Source organism: Stegostoma tigrinum, unplaced genomic scaffold (assembly GCF_030684315.1).
Source record: "Stegostoma tigrinum isolate sSteTig4 unplaced genomic scaffold, sSteTig4.hap1 scaffold_386, whole genome shotgun sequence".
Lineage (NCBI taxonomy): Eukaryota > Metazoa > Chordata > Chondrichthyes > Orectolobiformes > Stegostomatidae > Stegostoma > Stegostoma tigrinum.
In genome coordinates this window covers 27,239-48,802 of record NW_026728314.1, presented here as the reverse complement: position 1 = coordinate 48,802, position 21,564 = coordinate 27,239, and the positions used below count along the sequence as shown (strand labels likewise).

Here is a 21,564-nt window from a genome sequence, read left to right as displayed (position 1 = left end):
TGGAAGTCAATGTTTATGTTGGCTAATGTGATGCAGATCAAGCAGGACCTTTGTGTTATTCTTTCTCTGGATGTGGATATTGCTGGCAAGGCATTTGTTATTCTTCAATTGGCCTTCAACTGAGTTGCATTCTACACGCCTTTTCAGAAGCCAGCCAAGAGTCAATTACTTTACCATGAGTCTGGAGTCGCATGTGTTTTAGACCAGACCAAATCCCCTCAAAACGTGCCAAGGAGAGAGCCGAGACTGTAACATTTCCTTATTTTAGCGGCAAGTACCAGGCGTTGCATTCTGGACGCAATTGGATTGGTCAAACAATCAGACGTGAAACAAAATACAATTTATACATACCTTATAGGTACAGACAAAATAAAATGAAAAAGGAAAGAATTGGCTTAACTGTAACTCTATCAAAATACTTCGCAAAACGATAAACTACAAATTAACTGTTCCAATATAGCAACATCCCATAAACACACCCTTGGCAAACGCAAATTCAGTAAAGTAGATTGTCTCACTTGCAATTCTAAGAGTAGGAAGAGAACCCCAGCTTTTAGCTGGAGCAGAGAGAGAGAGAGACAGAGTGCTACAGCTGCTTTCACAACTTCCACAGCTACTGAAAGCTAAAGCTAAAAATCCGAGTTCTATGCGACCTTAACCACACCCATTCAGGCTGCTTCTGTTGTTCCAACTTGTATTGATGATAAAAGGTCCAAGGCTTAACAAGCTGTTTACTTTATTAGCTTAAAGCAGACCACTTTGTACCTCTGTCTCAATCAATCTTCGTTTAAAAAAAAAACTAGGACAAAATAACCCTCTTAAAGTTATAGTGTCATTTCACCATTCTGGATAAAGATAGCAAAACCACTTCCGAAAGGACGTGAATGAATTGGTTTTTCTTTAAGACAATCGGTAATAATTTTTCATGGTCACTATCACAGAAATGTTCCACTCTTCTAAATTGGAATATTAGTTCCATCACTCTGCCATTGTTGGGATTTCAACCCACGTTCTTGGGACATTTGCCTGGGCCTGTGGATTACTAGTCAAAAATAAATCTTGAAAGGACTCGGACATAAATGCTAAGAATCTAAATTTTAAAAAAAAGAACTGCAGATGCTGAAAATCTGGAATAAAAACAGAAATTGCTGACAAAACTCAGTAGGTTTAGTGGCACCTGTGGAGAGAAAGCAGAGTTGATGTTTCTGATCCAGTGACCCTTCCTCAGAATAGATGCTTAGAGGCTGTTTCCCTCCTAGCTGGAGAATCTAGATCTAGGCATTCCCTCTTCGGGATAAAGGGTCCGGACTGAGATGAGGAGAACTTTCTGAACTCAGAAGCTTGAGAATCTCTGGGAATTGTCTAACCCAGAGACCTGCAGATGCACAGTCCTTGAGATCGCTATGAGTTTTGTACAGAGAGAAACTGTGGTGGGGGGCGGGGGTGCAGTTGTTAGTGAAGTTCAAGCCAAGATTTTATTGAGGGGCCTTGGATCCTACGTTTAGGATGTTCTTAACTTCTTAAACCTTCACACCTGAGACTGGGACTGAACGTCGAGAGAGTTGAGGGAGTATGAGTGGGAATGAAGCAGCCTTCCTGAAAGACTGGTAGGAAAGATCTTGCCCACGCAAGAGCCAGGGACAGTCGCCTGTGATGGTTTTTCTTTTTAAACTACTGCCTCCGAATACCAGACCAAAAAAAAATTAAAAAGTGCTGAGGCCTCATCGTGTTAATGGCTTCACCCACTTGCAAAGTCAGCGAGCTGATTTCCAGAAATCCCCCACACCATTTGGAGAAATAAAAAGATTGCAACATGCAGTGAAAATACCAGAAAGTTCATGTCCTCTCCCAGGTCATCAGTTGAGTCAACACTGGTTGGCAAATGCCCTTCTACTACAGCATTAATGAAGACGATTGCTTTCATCCAGTGAAACACTGTCTCAGCAGAAGCGAATATCTGATGGATGCCTCACTTATTAAACCCAGGAGCAGGATCCAAGGATTACATGGAAATGTTTTGGGACTGGTCGCTTCACAAGATATTTTGGCAACTGCTGATTTTAATGAACGTCTGGGTGTCAAGGTGCCTGTTAACCTACAGCAAACATTCTCCATTATAGTTCTCAGCTGAGAGCTCAAGAGCCGGTGCTCGGAAACAAGCCTCAGTTCTTCAATGAATGTGAATGAAATAATTGTCAGAGGTTAAGGGACTTCTTCTACACATTCCAAGGCAGAATAACCTTGGGTGCAGGGGGTTGAGGCGTCCTCTTGAGGTTGTACAGCACGTTGGTCAGCCGTCTTCTGCAGCGTTGTGTCCAGTTCTGGTCACTGGAATAGGATCAATATTATTAAGTTAGAGAGGATTCAGAAAAAGCTCTACCAAGATATTGCGGGGAATGGAGCGTTTGAGTAATGGGGATAGGCTGGGACTTTTTTTCACTGGAGCGTAGGAGGTTGAGGTGTGACCTTAAAGAGGTTCATAAAATCTTGTGGGGTGTAGAAAAGGTGAAAGTCAAAGGTCCTTTCCCTAAGGTTGGGGGGATGGTTGTCAGAATGGATTTGTTCGGCCAAATGGCCTCTTTCAAACACATTTGTGCCACATCATCCATAAGAACAAGATTATACAACAGTATAAAAGTTACTATATCGATTATCCTGTTAAAGTTTTCCAGTAGAGCTAAGTTATTCTAAATTCGTCTTTCTTTGGTTATATTTTAACTCGTGTTTAGACAAGTTGCGTTTTGCTTAACGTTGAGAAGTTTGACCAGTGGCATTGTATCTGGAACACAGTATTTTGCTTTTGCCTTAAAAATAAGACGAAGTTAGGGAGTGGGCTACCTTCTTAAAATATTTTGAGGGATTCTGGTCTGGTCTGTAACAGTGACGATGGCATTGGCTCCAAGTGCAGCGTTTGTTTTATAGAATCGCCCCGTTTCTGCCATTGACCCTGTTCCCACCAGCTACCGCGTGGGGTTGAGTGTGACGCTACTACACTTGGTCGTGCCTTCAGCCCCTTTTCTGTCCTGCTGTACCGTAGCATTACAGACCCCCCCACCCCCCCACCCCCAACTCACCTCGCCCACACAGGACCTGAAACACGCAGGAACTGCAGGTGGAGCATTTGAGGGAAATAAACTTCCGCCTCTACGGTATGGAGCGTGAAAAGGGCAACTTAGAGATGAGGAGTAGGCCACTCGGGCTTTGAGCACTACTTTACCGTATCCCATATCCCTTATAATATCTAGTGAGTCAGGCTTTGTAGAGAGCTGGCATGTGCAAGGGAGGCTGAATGGCCTCCTCCTGATCCTTAACCTTTGTAGGAATGATGGCATCATGGTTATGTTAGTGGATGAATATTCAGGAGAACATATCCCACCATGGCAGCTGAAGAATTTGAATTCGATCACTGATGTAAATGTGAAATAAAAAATTGTTGCTGAGCATTAAAAGCCCATCTGGACAAGTAATGATAGTTTTGAGTTGGAAATCTGCCAACATTATCCAGAATGGCCTAGATTTGACAGTCGACCCATTGGAATACTTTCAGTTACCAATAACATGGCTCCTCCTTTAGCTGTGTGCTTGGTAACAAATGCTGTTTGAAGTCTGTGTGGACACCTGCCCTCTTGGTAGATCATTGCTCGAAGGCACAAATACCTGTTTCTGGCAATTTCTCCCCCCGCCCAACCCTGTTCCCCTGATTCATTCCATATTCTGTTTAAAGTGCTCAGTTCCTTTGGTATCATGAATCCCATTCCAAACCATGGATCAAAGGTGTGACTCCAATGTGTTTCCGGGTGTGGAATTAGCAGCACGTCCTTCAACCTTGCCTTACATCTCCCACTATGTCAGGATCCCTCAAACAATGTGCATACAATCTGGAATTGGGCAAGCAAATGCTTGGTAGGCTGTAAGTCTGCCATTTTTGTTACAATATCAAAGGTTCTTGCTGAGAAATCCAAGAACCTTGGTTGCGTTGGATGTTACCTGCTAAATGTGCAGTCCCCACCGAAGACTGTTTCTGAGATAAACCCACGAGTACCAACCAGCTGGAGAATTTGATTACAGAACTTAAAAGTGGAGATCCCATTTGTGGTATGTCCAAGCACTTTTGGCCACTGGCCACCATCTTCCAGTGGCCTACTTTTTTGTAGCTCCAGAGGTTTCACACCAGCATGGGTGTAGTTCGAGATGGCCAATTAATTCTAGCCTTGGCAGTGTTGCCTAAGTCCCATGAATGTGTCAGTTTAAAAACAATTCTCTTGGTTGTAAAGTGATAATGGGAACTGCAGATAAATCCGTGACACCACCCACGTCCTCCACCTCCTCCAGAACCTCCAATTTCCTAGCCCCCAACACCTCATTTTCACCATGGACATCCAGTCCCTTTCCACCTGTATTCCTCATGCAGATAGCCTCAAGGCCCTCCGCTTCTTCCTGTCCCGCCGGCACGTCCAATCTGCCTCCACCGACACCCTCATCCGCCTAGCCGAACTCGTCCTCACCCTCAACAACTTCTCTTTCGATTCCTCCCACTTCCTACAGACAAAGGGGGTGGCCATGGGCACCTGCATGGGCCTAAGCTATGCCTGCCTCTTTGTAGGTTACGTGGAACAGTCCCTCTTCCGCACCTACACAGGCCCCAAACCCCACCTCTTCCTCCGTTACATGGATGACTGTATCGGCGCTGCCTCTTGTTCCCCAGAGGAGCTCCAACAGTTCATCCACTTCAACACCTTCCACCCCAACCTCAAGTTCACCTGGGCCATCTCCAACAGATCCCTCACCTTCCTGGACCTCTCAGTCTCCATCTCAGGTAACCAGCTAGAAACTGATGTCCATTTCAAGCCCACTGACTCCCACAGCTACCCAGAATACACCACCTCCCACCCACCCTCCTGCAAAAATTCCATCCCCCATTCCCAATTCCTCCGCCTCCGCCGCATCTGCTCCTAGTATGAGGTATTCTACTCCCGCACGTCCCAGGTGTCCACGTTCTTCAAGAACCGCAACTTGCCCCCCGCAGTGGCCAAGAACGCCCTTGACCACGTCTCCCGCATTTCCCGCAATACATCCCTCACACCCCGCCCCCGCCACAACGGCCCCAAGAGGATCCCCCTCATTCTCACACACCACCCCACCAACCTCCGGATACAACGCATCATCCTCCGACACTTCTGCCATCTGCAATCCGACCCCACCACCCAAGACATTTTTCCATCCCCACCCTTGTCTGCCTTCCGGAGAGACCACTCTCTCCGTGACTCCCTTGTTTGCTCCACACTCCCCTCCAACCCCACCACACCTGGCACCTTCCCCTGCAACCGCAGGAAGTGCTACACTTGCCCCCACACCTCCTCCCTCACACCCATCCCAGGCCCCAAGATGACCTTCCATATCAAGCAGATGTTCACCTGCACATCTGCCAATGTGGTATACTGCATCCATTTGTACCCGTTGTGGCTTCCTCTACATTGGGGAAACCAAGTGGAGGCTTGGGGACCGCTTTGCAGAACACCTCTGCTCAGTTCGCAATAAACAACTGCACCTCCCAGTCACGAACCATTTTAACTCCCCCTCCCATTCCTCAGACGACATATGTCCATCATGGGCCTCCTGCAGTGCCATAATGATGCCACCCGAAGGTTGCAGGAACAGCAATTCATATTCCGCTTGGGAACCCTGCAGCCCAATGGTATCAATGTGGACTTCACCAGCTTCAAAATCTCCCCTTCCCCCACTGCATCCCAAAACCAGCCCAGCTCCTCCCCTCCCCCCACTGCATCCCAAAACCAGCCCAGCCTGTCTCCGCTTCCCTAACCTGTTCTTTTCCTCATCCACCCCTTCCTCCCACCTCAAGCCGCACCTCCATTTCCTACCTACTACCTCATCCCGCCTCCTTGACCTGTCCATCTTCCCGGACTGACCTATCCCCTCCCTACCTCCCCACCTATAGTCTCCTCTCCACCTATCTTCTTTTCTCTCTGTCTTCAGTCCGCCTCCCCCTCTCTCCCTATTTATTCCAGACCCCTCTCCCCATCCCCCTCTCTGATGAAGGGTCTAGGCCCGAAATGTCAGCTTTTGTGCTCCTGAGATGCTGCTTGGTCTGCTGTGTTCATCCAGCTTCACACTTTGTTCTCTTGGTTGTAAATCTTTTTTCAATTGATTCCTTGCCTTAGTGTTCTTTTGGAGGAGCATTTCAACTGTTGCTTCTGTTTCCTGATGTCACTCCTGAATGGCCCAGCTCTAATTTTGAGGACATGTCTATGTGAACCTTACCACGCAGTGGAAATATTTTCAGTCTGACTAGTCCATCAATCAGAAATGCCTCAGCTAAATCCTAATCCTCTATAAACAGAGGGATACGAGCTTAGATCGTGCAATCTGACCTCATAATCAAATTCTTTCAGTCCTGGTACAATTCCAATGAGATAACAAGATGTAGAGCTAAATGCACACAGCAAGTTAAGCAGCATCAGAGGAGCGGGAAAGCTGACGTTTTGGGCCAAGACCCTGCTTCAGAAATGTGGAAGGAGAAGAGGGTTCTGAAATAAATAGGGAGAGAGGGGGAGGTGGATAGAAGATGGATAGAAGAGAAGATAGGTGGAGAGGAGACAGACCGGTCAAAGAGGCGAGGATGGAGCGAGTAAAGGTGAGTGTGGGTGGGGAGGTAGGGAGGGGATAGGTCAGCCCAGGGAGGATGGACAGGCCAAGGGGGTGGGATCAGGTTAGTAGGTAGGAGATGGGGGAGGGGATAGGCGGGAGGAAGGACAGCTTAGGGAGGCATGGATGAGCTCGGCTGGTTTTTGGATGTGGAAGGGGGAGGGGAGATTTTGAAGCTATCTCCTCCCTACCTTCCCACCTACACGCACCTTTATTGGCTCCATCCCAGCCTCTTTGACCGGTCTGTCTCCTCTCCACTTATCCTTCCCCTTCCCCTCCCCCATTTCTGAAGAAGGGTTTAGGCCCAAAACGTTAGCTTTCCTGCTCCTCTGATGCTGCTTGGCCTGCTGTGTTCATCCAGCTCTGCACCTTGTTATCTCAGATTCTCCAGCATCTGCAGTTCCTACTATCTCTGAAACCATTCCAATGAGTCTTGTGTTCGAAGCCTGACCTATCTATAAGCATAATCGTAGAACCCCTACAGTGTGAAAGCCCCGGACACTATGGGGCAATTTAGCATGGCCAGACCACCCAACCTGCACGTCCTTGGACTGTGGGAGGAAGCTGAACACACTCACATGCAGGGAGATTGTGTCAATTCCACACAGACAGTTGCCTAAGGGTGGATTCAAACTCAGGTTCCTGGCGCTGTGAGGCAGCACTGCTTACGCCTGAGCCAGCATGCCCATCCACCTTGCCATCCATCTTTAGCACAGTTGCGATGGAAAGGAGGGATCTTGAAACCTGTTTACGGTGCTGTTCCTGAGCTCCTTTGGCATCCCTCCTCCTTGCGTGACATCTGCTAAAAGGCTTTCTGAATCATTTCAATCTTGTAAGTTATTGTGCAAAAGGCTATGTTCAGACCACTCATGGGAACCATTTTCAGGTCTGTAGCCTTTAGAGGGAAGTGTAATTAAGCATGGCGCCAGGAATCAATGTTTGCTACAAGTTAAATATTAAGACAAATAATGATGCCATTGTCAATAGCTAACCTGGATAATTACCTTTGGGTTTTCAGCTCCAGTGGCTTTGGGATGTATTTTGTCCCACCTGCATCTCATTTTCCACAAGAGCAGTCCAGCTATAATTGTGAGGTGAAACATGGAAAATTGATAGCGTAATAAATAGCGCTTTCTTTCAAAAGTGGTTCTTCAAAGCACACTGCTGAAATTTGCCTTTAATAATTTGCATCTAAATTGACATTAACTGTTAAAGCAGCATGCCGGTAGTTTCAGTGGCTTTTATTGTGTAAATGTGGTGCTCCTGCCTTGTGATGGGAAGGTTGACCTTGGCCAATTGCTTGCCACTAGAGGCTGTTACAAACTTGGCTTTCAGAGAATATTCAGCCTGCATTACAGTGTTTTAGACTGGGGCACAAACAAAACTGTCTCCTTTGAGCGAAGGGTAAAATGGATTTGGGAATAAAAACAGGAGGTGCTGGTAAATGCTTAGCAGGACAGGCCAACAATGAAACATTCTTCATGTATTTTGAACAATTTGGATCAATGAAGTCTGGTCACAACTGGGAGCTTTCAAAAGTTTTATGCAGGAGCAGCGAGCTGACACTGGAATGGAATCAGAAAGGCAAGAGGCTGATAGAAGATGTTGAAAGAGCCAAATGGGAACCCTGTTGGGAGCAAGAACTGCAGATGCTGGAGTCCGAGATAACACTGTGCGGAGCTGGAGGAACACAGCAGGCCAGGCAGCATCAGAGGAGCAGGAAAACTGACGTTTTGGGTCGGGATCCAGTGGACAAGAGTCCTGACCTGAACCGTCAACATTCCTGCCCCTCTGATCTTGCCTGGCTTGCTGTGTTTCTCCAGCTCCACACTGTGTTAACCCTGTTGGGAGCTCAGTGAAGAACTTCAAACTGGACATTCCTGGAGGAATAATGAGTTCACCAATAAAGCAGGGGCAAAATTGCAGCCTATAAATCATCAGTGGTAGCGTTCAGCTTGTTTTTCTCCGATCCTGACTGACCACAATCACGCTAGGCCCGAAACGTCAGCTTTTGTGCTCCTGAGACGCTGCTTGGCCTGCTGTGTTCATCCAGCTTCACACCGTGTTATCTCGGATTCTCCAGCACCTGCAGTTCCCATTATCTCTGATACAGTCTCCAACATGTTGCACGTTTGCCATTCATGTTCTCGTCCTGGCCGATTTGTGCAGGAAATCAGTTTGAACCTCGAATGAGGCTGACTGGTGTGTTTCACTAGACAGCAAACTGACAGCTGTGTTAGAGCCTGACTCAGTCAAGCAAAAATAGGAGTTTGCATTAATATTGTGTCTGACCACTTCCTGAGAATTTTGCAGTCAAATTAGTTACTTTTTCAATTTTGGGTTCTTGTGGGTTTCTTTTTTAGGTGTGAACCATGACTTCACCAGTCAGCCAGTCACAAAAGACAAATTGGATAATTGGCCACTTGATCTGTTCTCTGATGTTGGTTCATGAGGCTCAACTGTTCCTCTGAGTGGAATGCCACTGCAAGAGACTGTAGACAGCTGCAGTACAGAGGGATTCGGGAGACCTCGTGCATAATTCACAAAACATTAGCATCCAAGTTCAATGGCCAATAGGGAAAGCAATTTAAATATTAGGCCTTTCCTTCAAAGGGAATGGAGCATAAAAAATAGGGACAGCTTCCTGAAACTGTGCATGGCACGAGTTGGATCACAGCGAGAATACTGCGAACAGTCTTGGTCTCCTACTCGAATGAAAGACACACCGGATTTGGAGGCAGTACAGAGAACATTCACTAGTTTGATACCAGGAGAGTCTGACTTGTGGTGTTAAGTAGGTTGGGCCTGTACTCATTGGAATTTGGAAGAACAAGATACAACCTTACTGAAACAAACAAGATTCTTAAGGAGTTTTGACGGGATAGATACAGACAGGTTGTTTCCCCTTGCTGGAGACTCTAAACCAAAGGCATAACCTCAGAATAAGGGGTCATCCATTTAAAATAAAGACTAGGAGAAACTTTATCACTGAAGCTAATGAACCTATCCAATTCTTTAGCATGGACGGCAGTTGAGACTGGGCTATTAAGTAAGTTGTTTCCTCAGACTCTAGTAAAGCCTTTGACAAGGCTCCACATGGTAGACTCATGATAAAGTTGGATCACATGGGATTCAGGGTGACTTGCCAACTGGATACAAAATTGGCTTAATGGCAGGAGAGAGAGTGGGTGGTGTTGGAGAGTTGTTTTTCAGACTGGAGACCTGTGACCAGTGCTGTTCCACAGGGTTTGGTACTAAGTCGACCTTTATTTGTAATTTATATAAACGGTATGGATGGGCTTGGCACGGTGGCTCAGTGGTTAGCACTGTTGCCTCATAGCACCAGGGACCCGGGTTCAATTCCACCCTCAAGTCACTGTCTGTGTGGAGTTTGCACATTCTCCCCGTGTCTGTGCGGGTTTCTTCCGGGTGCTCCGGTTTCCTCCCACAGTCCAAAGATGTGCAGGTTAGGGTGGATTGGCCATTCTGAATTACCCCATAGTGTTCAGGGATGTGTAGATTAGATGGGTTATAGGGATGTTGGTCTGGGTGGGATGCTCCAAGTGTCAGAGTGGACATGTTGGGCCAAAGGGCCTGTTTCCACACTGTAGGGATTCCATGATTCTATTGATGTATAGGAGGCATAGTTGATAAGTTTGCTGCTGACATCAAGATCGATGATATGGTGGACAGTGAGGTAGGTTATCTCAGTGTAAAAAGAGGTCTTAATCAACTGAGTCAATAGGCTGAGGAGTGGCAGATGGAGATCATTTGGATAAATGCGAGTTATTCATTTTGGTAAACCAAACAAGGACAGGACTTACACAATTAATGGTAGAAACCTGGGTTGTGTTGTAGAACAGAGAGACCGAAGGATTCAGGTACATATTACTTTGAAGTTTGCATCATATATAGACAGGTGGTTAAGAAGCTGTTTAGCATGCTTGCCTTCATTGCTCAGGCCTCTGAGTATTGGAATTAGGACGTTGTGTTGAGAATCTACAGGATATTGGTGAGCCGTCTATTGGAGTTCTGTGTGTAGTTCTGGTCACCCTGTTTTAGGAAAGCTATTATTAAACTGGAGTGGGTTCAGAAAAGATTTACCAGGACATTGATGGGAATAGAGGGATTGAGATATAAAAATAGACTGTAAAGGCTGAGACCACCTTCAGTGGGGTGTGCGAGGTTGAGGAGTTAGAGTTATAGAGGTTTATAAAATCATGAGGGACTTCGATAAAGTGAATGATGAGTGTCTTTTCCCTAGGGTGGGGGAGTTCACAACTCGGGGGCATATTTTGAAGAGAAGAAAGATTTAAAAAGAACATACGGGACATCTGATGAGCAGTGCAGTTAAGTACGTAGAATGAACTTTCAGAGAAAGTGGTGGATGCAGGTACAGTTATGTTTAAAAGACATTTGGAGAAGTTCATGAATAGGAAGGATTTGGTGGGAAATGGGCCAAGTGCAGACAAGTAACACTGATTTTGTTTGGAAACATGATCGATGTGGAATGGTTGAACCAAGGGGTCTGTTTCCTTGCTGTGTGACTATATGATTCTAAGTATATTTTTAATCAGTAAGATCATCAAGGGCAATGAGGACATAGGCAGGAAAATGGCACCGAATATTATCAGATCAGCTATGATCTCATTGATTGGTGGAGCAGACCAGATGGACTGAATGGTCTGTGTCTACAGCAATGTCTTATGGTCTTGTAGGTTGAAACGCTGTTCCAGAGACTTCAGAACATGTCAAGTGTGTCACATGGCTGAACTATTGCAATGACAGAGAGATGGACTCTGAGGGAAAAGTGCAGGAGTTTGGGGCTAATTGGAGGACAGCAGAGTGGAACCTGTATGAATAGTACCCTCCTGTGCTGACTGGAAGGGAAGATGAATTTGAGAGTACCGTCACATCACTGATTCATTTGAAATAGTTTATTGAGGCACTGGCGGCTTCACAACCCCAACTGAGTTCCCAAGTGGTGACGCACAGAGCAGATAGTGCTACATGTTACTGTTCATTTCTAGTGCTCAACCTTCACGTTGCTAATGTACTGCATTCAGACCTCTGCTCCTGTGACTGCACAATGTCCTCTCCACCATAAGCCCATGGACATTTTGTGAATGGGACCTGCAAGACACTTGGTGCTGAAGGTACACCTGGCTCTCGTGATCTGGGAAGGGCCTGAGCAGAAGTGGAAGAAATGTTCGCAATCTCCTCTACATTGGGGAGAGCAAAATTCAGACTGGGTGACTACTTTGCGGACCACCTACATGCTGTCCTTAAAAATGACCCTCAGCTTCCCATTGCCTGCACACTCAATACTTCCACCCTGTTCCCTGGTCAGCGTCTCTCTCTCAGACTTGCTGCGGTGCTCCAGTGAAGCTCAGCGCAAACTGGAAGAACAGCACCGCCGCTTGGGGACCCTGCAGCCTCAGGACTTAATATCGAGTTCAACAATTTTAGAGTCTGAACACCTCCTTCCATGCCCTTTATCCGCCCCCACATCCCCAGGCCCTGTCATGACGTGGCCTGCTTTCAGTACAACCAAACCATTGTCACCTACTCAGTGTCCCCAGTATCAGCTTTTCCCTTCCCTGACTTAGCATCAACTAGAAGCAAAAAACAAATTGTTGGAGAATCCAACAGGTCTGGCAGTGTTTGTGGAGAAAAATCAGAAATTAATGTTTTGAGTCCAGTGACCCTTATTCTGAAGCCACTCGACCAGAAACGTTAACTCTGATTTCTCTCCACAAATGCTACCAGACCTGCTGAGCTTGTCCAGCAATTTCTGTTTTTGCTTCCGATTTTACAGTATCTGCTTCTTCAGGTTTTTATTTCCTATCAACCATCCCTTTGCCTAACTTTCTCTCACGTGCGCTCTCTCTCTCTCGCACGCGCTCCCTCTCTCTATCTCTCTCTCTCTCTAACTCTCTCTCTCTCTCTCTCTCTCTCTCTCTCTCTCCCTCCCTGGGCTCCATTTCCACCTATTCACTCACTTCTCCCAGTCCCCAGTCTAAACACTGTCATTTCCTAGCTGCTATCGGTTCAGAAGAAAGGCTACTGGACTCTAAACATTAACTCCTATTTTCACTGTCCACAGATGCTGCCAGACCTACTGAGTTTCTCCTGCAATTTCTGTTTTGTTAATTAGCTTCTTGGATTGCTTTGTCCGATATTAAATGTTTTGTTCTGTTCTCTATCTCTCTCTGTCTCTTTCTCAGGCATTACTGAACACCCAAAACAAGCTGAAAACTCTGGTTCCAAATTTCACGTTCAACCTCGGATTCTCTGGGAAGTTCTACCACACAGGTAAGGAGTTTTGTTTTTAAAATTGATCAGTATTATCCCTTGCAACCTGTTTTGGCCAATACTTCCCTCAAATTCCCGGTGCAAGCAGCTCCTGGTTCTACGACTAGTTTCTGACTTTGGGTGATTCCCTTGTTGAACGAGAAGCAGGGGACATCTTTTTTGCATCCCGCTCCCTCCCTGGATGCCCTATGAGAGTTCGGCACGGGAAACACCTGATTCATTCTTTCCCGCTATCGGAAGGGAACGCATTCAGAGAGAGGCATTCACAGCCATGGAATGCCGATGCATCAAGATCTTCTACAGCCAAAAAAAATGCATTTGAAGTGTTGTTATTGTAGGAAACAAGCAGCTGATGTTTGCGCACAACAAGATTCTGCAAATGTGTTGATCATTTTTAATTTGTTTACCTGGTGATAGCTAACTGCCATAGTTTGAATCTTTGCAGACCATATTCAGTTTGTTTGGGTGACAATCTGCACGGACCTGAGAGCCTTCATTCCTTTTCTCGTTGTTTATTCACTGGAGGCAATAATGAGGCTTGCACTGCCTGAACAAATGTCCCGTTTTCCCAGACGCTGGCAGCTTTCCAAGCCCGAACAGGATTAGCAACCTTATTTATGTGGCAGATTAAGAGCGACAGTTTCAAATGCGGCCCACGTTTCGGGAAAAGTTTCCAACAGCTGCCCACAAGAGATATTTGAATCTGCCTTATTGAATTTCAAAGCTGTTTGCTTCCTCCTTGCCCCTTACCAGGGTGTAGTACCATTGGCCATTATGTAACTCAATGGGGCTGCATGAGTGGTGTGCTGCACAGATCTGTGCGGGGGACCTCAACTAATTACAGGGAGGCAATGGCCTAGTGGTATTATCCCCAGTCAACGTTCTAGGGACCTGGGTTCCAATCCTACCATTGCCTACCTGCACTCACCTATCACTATCCCCTGCTCCACTCTGCGTCATCCCCCCCCGCCCCTCCACTCTGCGTCGTTCCCCCCCCGCCCCTCCACTCTGCGTCGTTCCCCCCCCGCCCCTCCACTCTGCATCGTTCCCCCCCCCGCGCTCCACTCTGCGTCGTTTCCCCCCCCATGCTCCACTCTGCGTCATCCCCCCCCGCCCCTCCACTCTGCGTCGTCGCCCCCCGCGCTCCACTCTGCGTCGCCCCCCCCGCGCTCCACTCTGCGTCGTTTCCCCCCCCATGCTCCACTCTGCGTCATCCCCCCCCGCCCCTCCACTCTGCGTCGTCGCCCCCCGCGCTCCACTCTGCGTCGCCCCCCCCGCGCTCCACTCTGCGTCGCCCCCCCCGCGCTCCACTCTGCGTCGCCCCCCCCGCGCTCCACTCTGCGTCGCCCCCCCCGCGCTCCACTCTGCGTCGCCCCCCCCGCGCTCCACTCTGCGTCGTCCCCCCCCGCCCCTCCACTCTGCGTCGTCCCCCCCCGCCCCTCCACTCTGCGTCGTCCCCCCCCGCGCGCTCCACTCTGCGTCGCCCCCCCGCGCTCCACTCTGCGTCGCTCCCCCCCCCGCGCTCCACTCTGCGTCGTCCCCCCCCCGCCCCTCCACTCTGCGTCGTCGCCCCCCGTGCTCCACTCTGCGTCGCCCCCCCCGCGCTCCACTCTGCGTCGCCCCCCCAGCGCTCCACTCTGCGTCGCCCCCCCCGCGCTCCACTCTGCGTCGCCCCCCCCGCGCTCCACTCTGCGTCGCCCCCCCCGCGCTCCACTCTGCGTCGCCCCCCCCGCGCTCCACTCTGCGTCGCCCCCCCCGCGCTCCACTCTGCGTCGCCCCCCCCGCCCCTCCACTCTGCGTCGTTCCCCCCGCCCCTCCACTCTGCGTCGTTTCCCCCCCCGCGCTCCACTCTGCGTCATCCCCCCCCGCCCCTCCACTCTGCGTCGTCGCCCCCCGCGCTCCACTCTGCGTCGCCCCCCCCGCGCTCCACTCTGCGTCGCCCCCCCCGAGCTCCACTCTGCGTCGCCCCCCCCGCGCTCCACTCTGCGTCGCCCCCCCCGCGCTCCACTCTGCGTCGCCCCCCCCGCGCTCCACTCTGCGTCGCCCCCCCCGCGCTCCACTCTGCGCCGCCCCCCCCGCGCTCCACTCTGCGTCGTCCCCCCCGCCCCTCCACTCTGCGTCGTCCCCCCCCGCCCCTCCACTCTGCGTCGTCCCCCCCCGCGCGCTCCACTCTGCGTCGCCCCCCCGCGCTCCACTCTGCGTCGTTCCCCCCCCCGCGCTCCACTCTGCGTCGTCCCCCCCCCGCCCCTCCACTCTGCGTCGTCCCCCCCCCGCGCTCCACTCTGCGTCGTCCCCCCCCGCGCTCCACTCTGCGTCGTCCCCCCCCCCGCGCTCCACTCTGCGTCGTCCCCCCCGCCCCTCCACTCTGCGTCGTCCCCCCCGCCCCTCCACTCTGCGTCGTCCCCCCCGCCCCTCCACTCTGCGTCCCCCCCCCGCCCCTCCACTCTGCGTCGTCCCCCCCCGCGCTCCACTCTGCGTCGTCCCCCCCCCGCCCCTCCACTCTGCGTCGTTCCCCCCCCGCCCCTCCACTCTGCGTCGTTCCCCCCCCGCCCCTCCACTCTGCGTCGTTCCCCCCCCCGCGCTCCACTCTGCGTCGTTCCCCCCCCGCCCCTCCACTCTGCGTTCCCCCCCCGCGCTCCACTCTGCGTCGTTCCCCCCCCCGCGCTCCACTCTGCGTCATTCCCCCCCCCGCGCTCCACTCTGCGTCGTTCCCCCCCCCCGCGCTCCACTCTGCGTCGTCCCCCCCCCGCGCTCCACTCTGCGTCGTCCCCCCCCCCGCGCTCCACTCTGCGTCGTCCTCCCCCCCGTGCTCCACACTGTGTTATCTTTAAAAGAAAATGGTACAACTTGAGGGAGTCAGGGAGAGGTAACATGGGTCCTGGCAGTAATGTAGACCTTCTCTGGCTGCAGGTGAGGGTGTCCCCATTATTCCCAAAGAGAAGAAAGGATAGACCAGGAAGTTTTAGGTCATTCAGTCTGGCCTTGGTATTGGGGAAGCCATGAGAGAGGATTCTGCGGGGCACAATATATCTGCATTCAAATGTCACTGATTTTTCAGGGATTAATGTGAGGTTATTCACTTAGGAAGCAAGAAGGCAGATTACTCCCTGAGTGGCCGTAAATTGGGAGAGGGGAGTGTGAGTGGGACCTGGGTGTCCTTGTGTACCAGTCGCTGAAGGTAAGCATGCAGGTGCAGCAGGCGGTAAAGAAGGCAAATGGTATGTGGCCTTCATTGTGAGAGGCTTTAAGTACAGCAGCAGGGATGTGTTGTTAGATTTGTACAGGGCCTCGGTGAGACCACACCTAGAATATTGTGTGCAGTTTTGGTCGCTTTTTTTGGAGGAAGGATGCTCCTGCTCTTGAGGGAGGGCAGCAAAGCTTTACCAGGCTGACTTGTTTTTTTTTTGTGGTGTACGTCAATGATTTGAATTTTAAATGTGAGAGGTATGACTAAGAAATGACACAAAGATCACTAGGAGTGGTAAATAGTGAGGAGCATAGCTGTAAACCACAGGAAGAAGCCAGCTGGGCGGGGCAGAGGCAAACAGAATCCAATCTGGAAAATCGTGAGGCGATGAACTTTGTAAAGGGCTGACAAGACAAGGGGTTTCACCGTGAATGATAGGACCCTGGAAAATTGTGACTTTGTGCATATCCACAGAGTCATAGAGATGCACAGCATGGAAACCCTAGAAGTAGTAGGGCAGGGAGACAAGGCGGTTCAGAAAACATCTGCGATACTCGCCTTTATTAGGCATGAATGAAGCATGAATGTAAGAGCTGGGAGGATGTGTCAGGGTTGTACAAAATGCTGGTTAGGCCACAACTGGATTACTGGATGCAATTCTCATTTCTGTATTATAGGCAGGATTCAGATTTAGATTTTATTGTCACGTAAAATGTACAGGGTGTAAGAGTACCGTGAGAATAGACAATAGGTGCAGGAGTCGGCCATTCGGCCCTTCGAGCCAGCACCACCATTCATTATGATCATGGCTGATCATCCACAATCAGAAGTATACAATGTTGGCACGCACAGTGCTGTCTCAGATATAAAACACCTAGGTACAAGCTCTTAGTTTCAGAAGTAGAAAAAGAAAGATATAAGTATAGGTGATAATTTCACAACTTCAATCTGGTTTCAACAAAAAAGGCATTTTCTAAACATGAAAGGAAAACGATTTGCATTCCCATTAAGGCTATGAAGGTATCTCGAAACATAACAGGTAAGGTAACAAGTTTATTTTTTATTTTTTTAAAGTCTTTGGGAATTTAGAATAATGGGAACGGAGGTCAGGGCAGTTGAATGTTCCTCCTGCAGAATGTGGGAGGTAAGGGTCACCACTAGTGTCCCTGCTGACTACATCTGCGGGAAGTGCACCCAACTCCAGCTCCTTGAAAACCGCGTTAGGGAACTGGAGCTGGAGCTGGATGAACTTCAGATCATTCGGAAGGCAGAGGGGGTTATTGAGAGGAGTTACAGGGAGGTAGTCACTCCTCAGGTACAGGAAAAAGGCAGATGGGTTACGGTCAGGGGATGGAAAGGGAACCGGCAGGCAGTGCAGGGATCCCCTGCGGCCATTCCCCTCAACAATAAGTATACCGTTTTGGATACTGTTGGGGGGGGGGGAAACGACTTACCAGGGAAAAGCAGTGGGGTACAGGTCTCTGGCACAGAGTCTGTCCCTGCTCCTCAGAAGGGAAGGGGGAAGAGGAGCAGAGCATTAGTCATTGGGGACTCCATAGTTAGGGGGACAGATAGGAGGTTCCGTGGGGACGAGAGAGACTCACGGTTGGTGTGTTGCCTCCCAGGTGCCAGGGTGCGTGATGTCTCTGATCATGTTTTTGGGATCCTTAAGGGGGAGGGGGAGCAGCCCCAAGTCGTGGTCCACATTGGCACCAACGACATAGGTAGGAAGAGAGATGGGGATTTAAGGCAGAAATTCAGGGAGCTAGGATGGAAGCTGAGAGCTAGGACGAACAGAGTTGTTGTCTCTGGTTTGTTGCCCGTGCTAGTGAGGTGAGGAATAGGGAGAGAGAGGAGTTGAGCACGTGGCTATAGGGATGGTGCAGGAGGGAGGGTTTTGGATTCTTGGATAATTCGGGCTCTTTCTGGGGTAGGTGGGACCTCTACAAGCAAGATGGTCTTCACCTGAACCAGAGGGGTACCGATATCCTGGAGGGGGGGAGATTTGCTAAGGCTGTTCGGGTGGGTTTAAACTAATTCAGCAGGGGGGTGGGCACCAAAATTGTAGTTCGACTATAGAAAAGGTTGAGAGCAGGGTGGTCCGAAATAAAGTTTCAGGGAAGCAAGATGGCACCGGCAAGCAAGAAGTTGGATTGAAGTGTGTCTACATCAATGCCAGGAGCGTCCGGAATAAGGTGGGTGAACTTGCAGCATGGGTTAGCACCTGGGACTTCGATGTTGTGGCCATTTCGGAGACATGGACAGAGCAGGGACAGGAATGGTTGTTGCAGATTCCGGGATTTAGATGTTTCAGTAAGAACAGAGAAGATGGTAAAAGGGGCGGAGGTGTGGCATTGTTGGTCAAGGACAGCATTACAGTTGCAGAAAGGATGTTTGGGGACTCGTCAACTGAGGTAGTATGGGCTGAGGTTAGAAACAGGAAAGGAGAGGTCACCCTGTTGGGAGTTTTCTATAGGCCTCCGAATAGTTCCAGAGATGTAGAGGAAAGGATAGCAAAGATGATTCTCGATAGGAGTGAGAGAGACAGGGTAGTTCTCATGGGGGACTTCAATTTCCAAATATTGACTGGGAACACTATAGTTCGAGTACTATAGATGGGTCAGTTTTGTCCAGTGTGTGCAGGAGGGCTTCCTGACACAGTATGTAGATAGGCCAATAAGGGGCGAAGCCACATTAGATTTGTTACTGGGTAATGAGCCCGGCCAGGTGTTAGATTTGGAAGTAGGTGAGCACTTTGGTGATAGCAATCACAATTCTGTTATGTTTACTTTAGTGTTGGAAAGGGATAGATGTATACCACTGGGCAAGAGTTATAGCTGGGGGAAAGGCAATTACGATAAGATTAGGCAAGATTTAGGGAGCATAGAATGGGGAAGGAAACTGCAGGGGATGGGCACATTAGAAATGTGGAGCTTATTCAAGGAAAAGCTCCTGTGTGTCCTAGATAAGTATGTACCTGTCAGGCAGGGAGGAAGCTGTAGAGTGCGGGAGCTGTGGTTTACAAAGGAGGTGGAATCTCTGGTCAAGAGGAAGAAGAAGGCTTATGTTAGGATGAGATGTGAAGGCTCAGTTAGGGCACTTGAGGGCTACAAGGTAGCCAGGAAAGACCTAAAGGGAGAGCTCAGAAGAGCCAGGAGGAGACATGAGAATTTGTTGGCGGATAGGATCAGGGTAAACCCTAAGGCTTTCTATAGGTATTTAAGGAATAAAAGAATGACGAAAGTAAGATTAGGCCCAGTCAAGGATAGTAGTCGTAAGTTGTGTGTGGAGTCAGATGAGATAGGGGAAGCGCTAAATGAATATTTTTCAGCAGTATTCACTCTAGAAAACGACAGCGTTGTCGAGGAGAATACTGAGATACAGGCTACTAGACTAGGTGGGATTGAGGTTCACAAGGAAGAGGTATTAGAAATCCTACAGAGGGTGAAGATAGATAAGTCCCCTGGGCCGGATGGGATTTATCCTCGGATCCTCTTGGAAGCCAGGGACGAGATTGCCAAGCCTTTGGCATTGATATTTAACTCGTCATTGTCTACAGGAATAGTGCCAGATGACTGGAGGATAGCAAATGTGGTTCCCCTGTTCAAGAAGGGGAGTAGAGACAACCCTGGTAATTATAGGCCAGTGAGCCTTACCTCAGTTGTTGGTAAATTGTTGGAAAAGGTTATAAGGGATAGGATTTATAATCATCTAGAAAATAATAAATTGATTAGGGATAGTCAGCACGGTTTTGTGAAGGGAAGGTCGTGCCTCACAAACCTTATTGAGTTCTTTGAGAAGGTGACCAAACAGGTAGATGAGAGTAAACCGGTTGATGTGGTGTATATGGATTTCAGCAAGGCGTTCGATAATGTTCCCCACAGTAGGCTATTGTACAAAATGCGGAGGAATGGAATTGTGGGAGACATAGCAGTTTGGATCGGAAATTGGCTTGCTGAAAGAAGACAGAGGGTGGTAGTTGATGGGAAATGTTCATCCTGGAGACCAGTTACTAGTGGTGTACCGCAAGGGTCGGTGTTGGGTCCGCTGCTGTTTGTCATTTTTATAAATGACCTGGATGAGGGCATAGAAGGATGGGTTAGTAAATTTGCAGACAACACTAAGGTCGGTGGAGTTGTGGATAGTGATGAAGGATGCTGTAGGTTGCAGAGAGACATAGATAAGCTGCAGAGCTGGGCTGAGAGGTGGCAAATGGAGTTTAATGCAGACAAGTGTGAGGTGATGCACTTTGGTAGGAGTAACCAGAAGGCAAAGTACCGGGCTCATGGTAAGATTCTTTGTAGTGTAGATGAGCAGAGAGATCTCGGTGTCCATGTACACAGATCCTTGAAAGTTGCCACCCAGGTTGACAGGGCTGTTAAGAAGGCATAGTGTTTTAGCTTTCATTAATAGAGGGATCGCGTTCCGGAACCAAGAGGTTATGGTGAAGCTGTACAAAACTCTGGTGCGGCCGCACTTGGAGTATTGTGTACAGTTCTGGTCACGGCATTATAAGAAGGATGTGGAAGCTTTGGAAAGGGTGCAGAGGAGATTTATTAGGATGTTGTCTGGTATGGAGGAAAGGTCTTACGAGGAAAGGCTGAGGGACTTGAGGCTGTTTTCATTAGAGAGAAGAAGGTTGAGAGGTGACTTAATTGAAACATATAAAATAATCAGAGGGTTGGATAGGGTAGATAGGGAGAGCCTTTTTCCTAGGATGGTGACGGCAAGCACGAGGGGGCATAGCTTTAAATTGAGGGGTGAAAGATTTAAGACAGATGTCAGAGGTAGTTTCTTTACTCAGAGAGTAGTAAGGGAATGGAACGCTTTGCCTGCAACTGTAGTAGATTCGCCAACTTTAGGTACATTTAAGTCGTCATTGGATAAGCATATGGACGTACATGGAATAGTGTAGGTTAGATGGGCTTGAGATCAGTATGACAGGTCGGCACAACATCGAGGGCCGAAGGGCCTGTACTGTGCTGTAATGTTCTATGTCTATGTCTAAGTTTGGCACTATAGTCTGAAAGGAGAGTTGAATTTATTTCACGAAGGGTGCTGGGAGTCTCAAACTCACTGTCTGAAAAGGTCTTTGATTCATAAACCCTCCTAATGTTTATAAAGTATTTAGATGCTCACTTGCAATGCCAGGGTCACCAGGGCAGTGGAGCAAGAGTTGGAAGATTAGAACATTGTCATCAGATCTTTGTTGACCGGCATGGACATGATGGACAGAATGCCCTCCCGCACTGTAAATGTCTCTGACTCTCTGCAATTCTCAGTTTATTGCAGTGTGCATCAAAAGCTTATTTACCATGCAGCTGCCAAGTATCAAGGAACCATGATGTGTTTAAAAATGAGTTTTGGGCAAAGAAATGTGCCCAGTGCATGCTCTTCGA

The 21,564-nt window shown here is 49.0% G+C and overlaps 1 protein-coding gene across 1 annotated transcript in view; it reads left to right on the top strand.

The window, feature by feature from the left end:
* Positions 1-21,564, top strand: part of LOC132208408 (bifunctional heparan sulfate N-deacetylase/N-sulfotransferase 2-like) — a gene marked incomplete at its 3' end in the record, with an annotated part of 60,046 nt that overhangs the window by 13,745 nt on the left and 24,737 nt on the right. Inside the window, exon 2 of the mRNA XM_059643996.1 lies at positions 12,891-12,978. Within this exon, the coding sequence (XP_059499979.1) occupies positions 12,891-12,978 (88 nt within the window). The remainder of the gene's footprint in view (positions 1-12,890; positions 12,979-21,564) is intronic.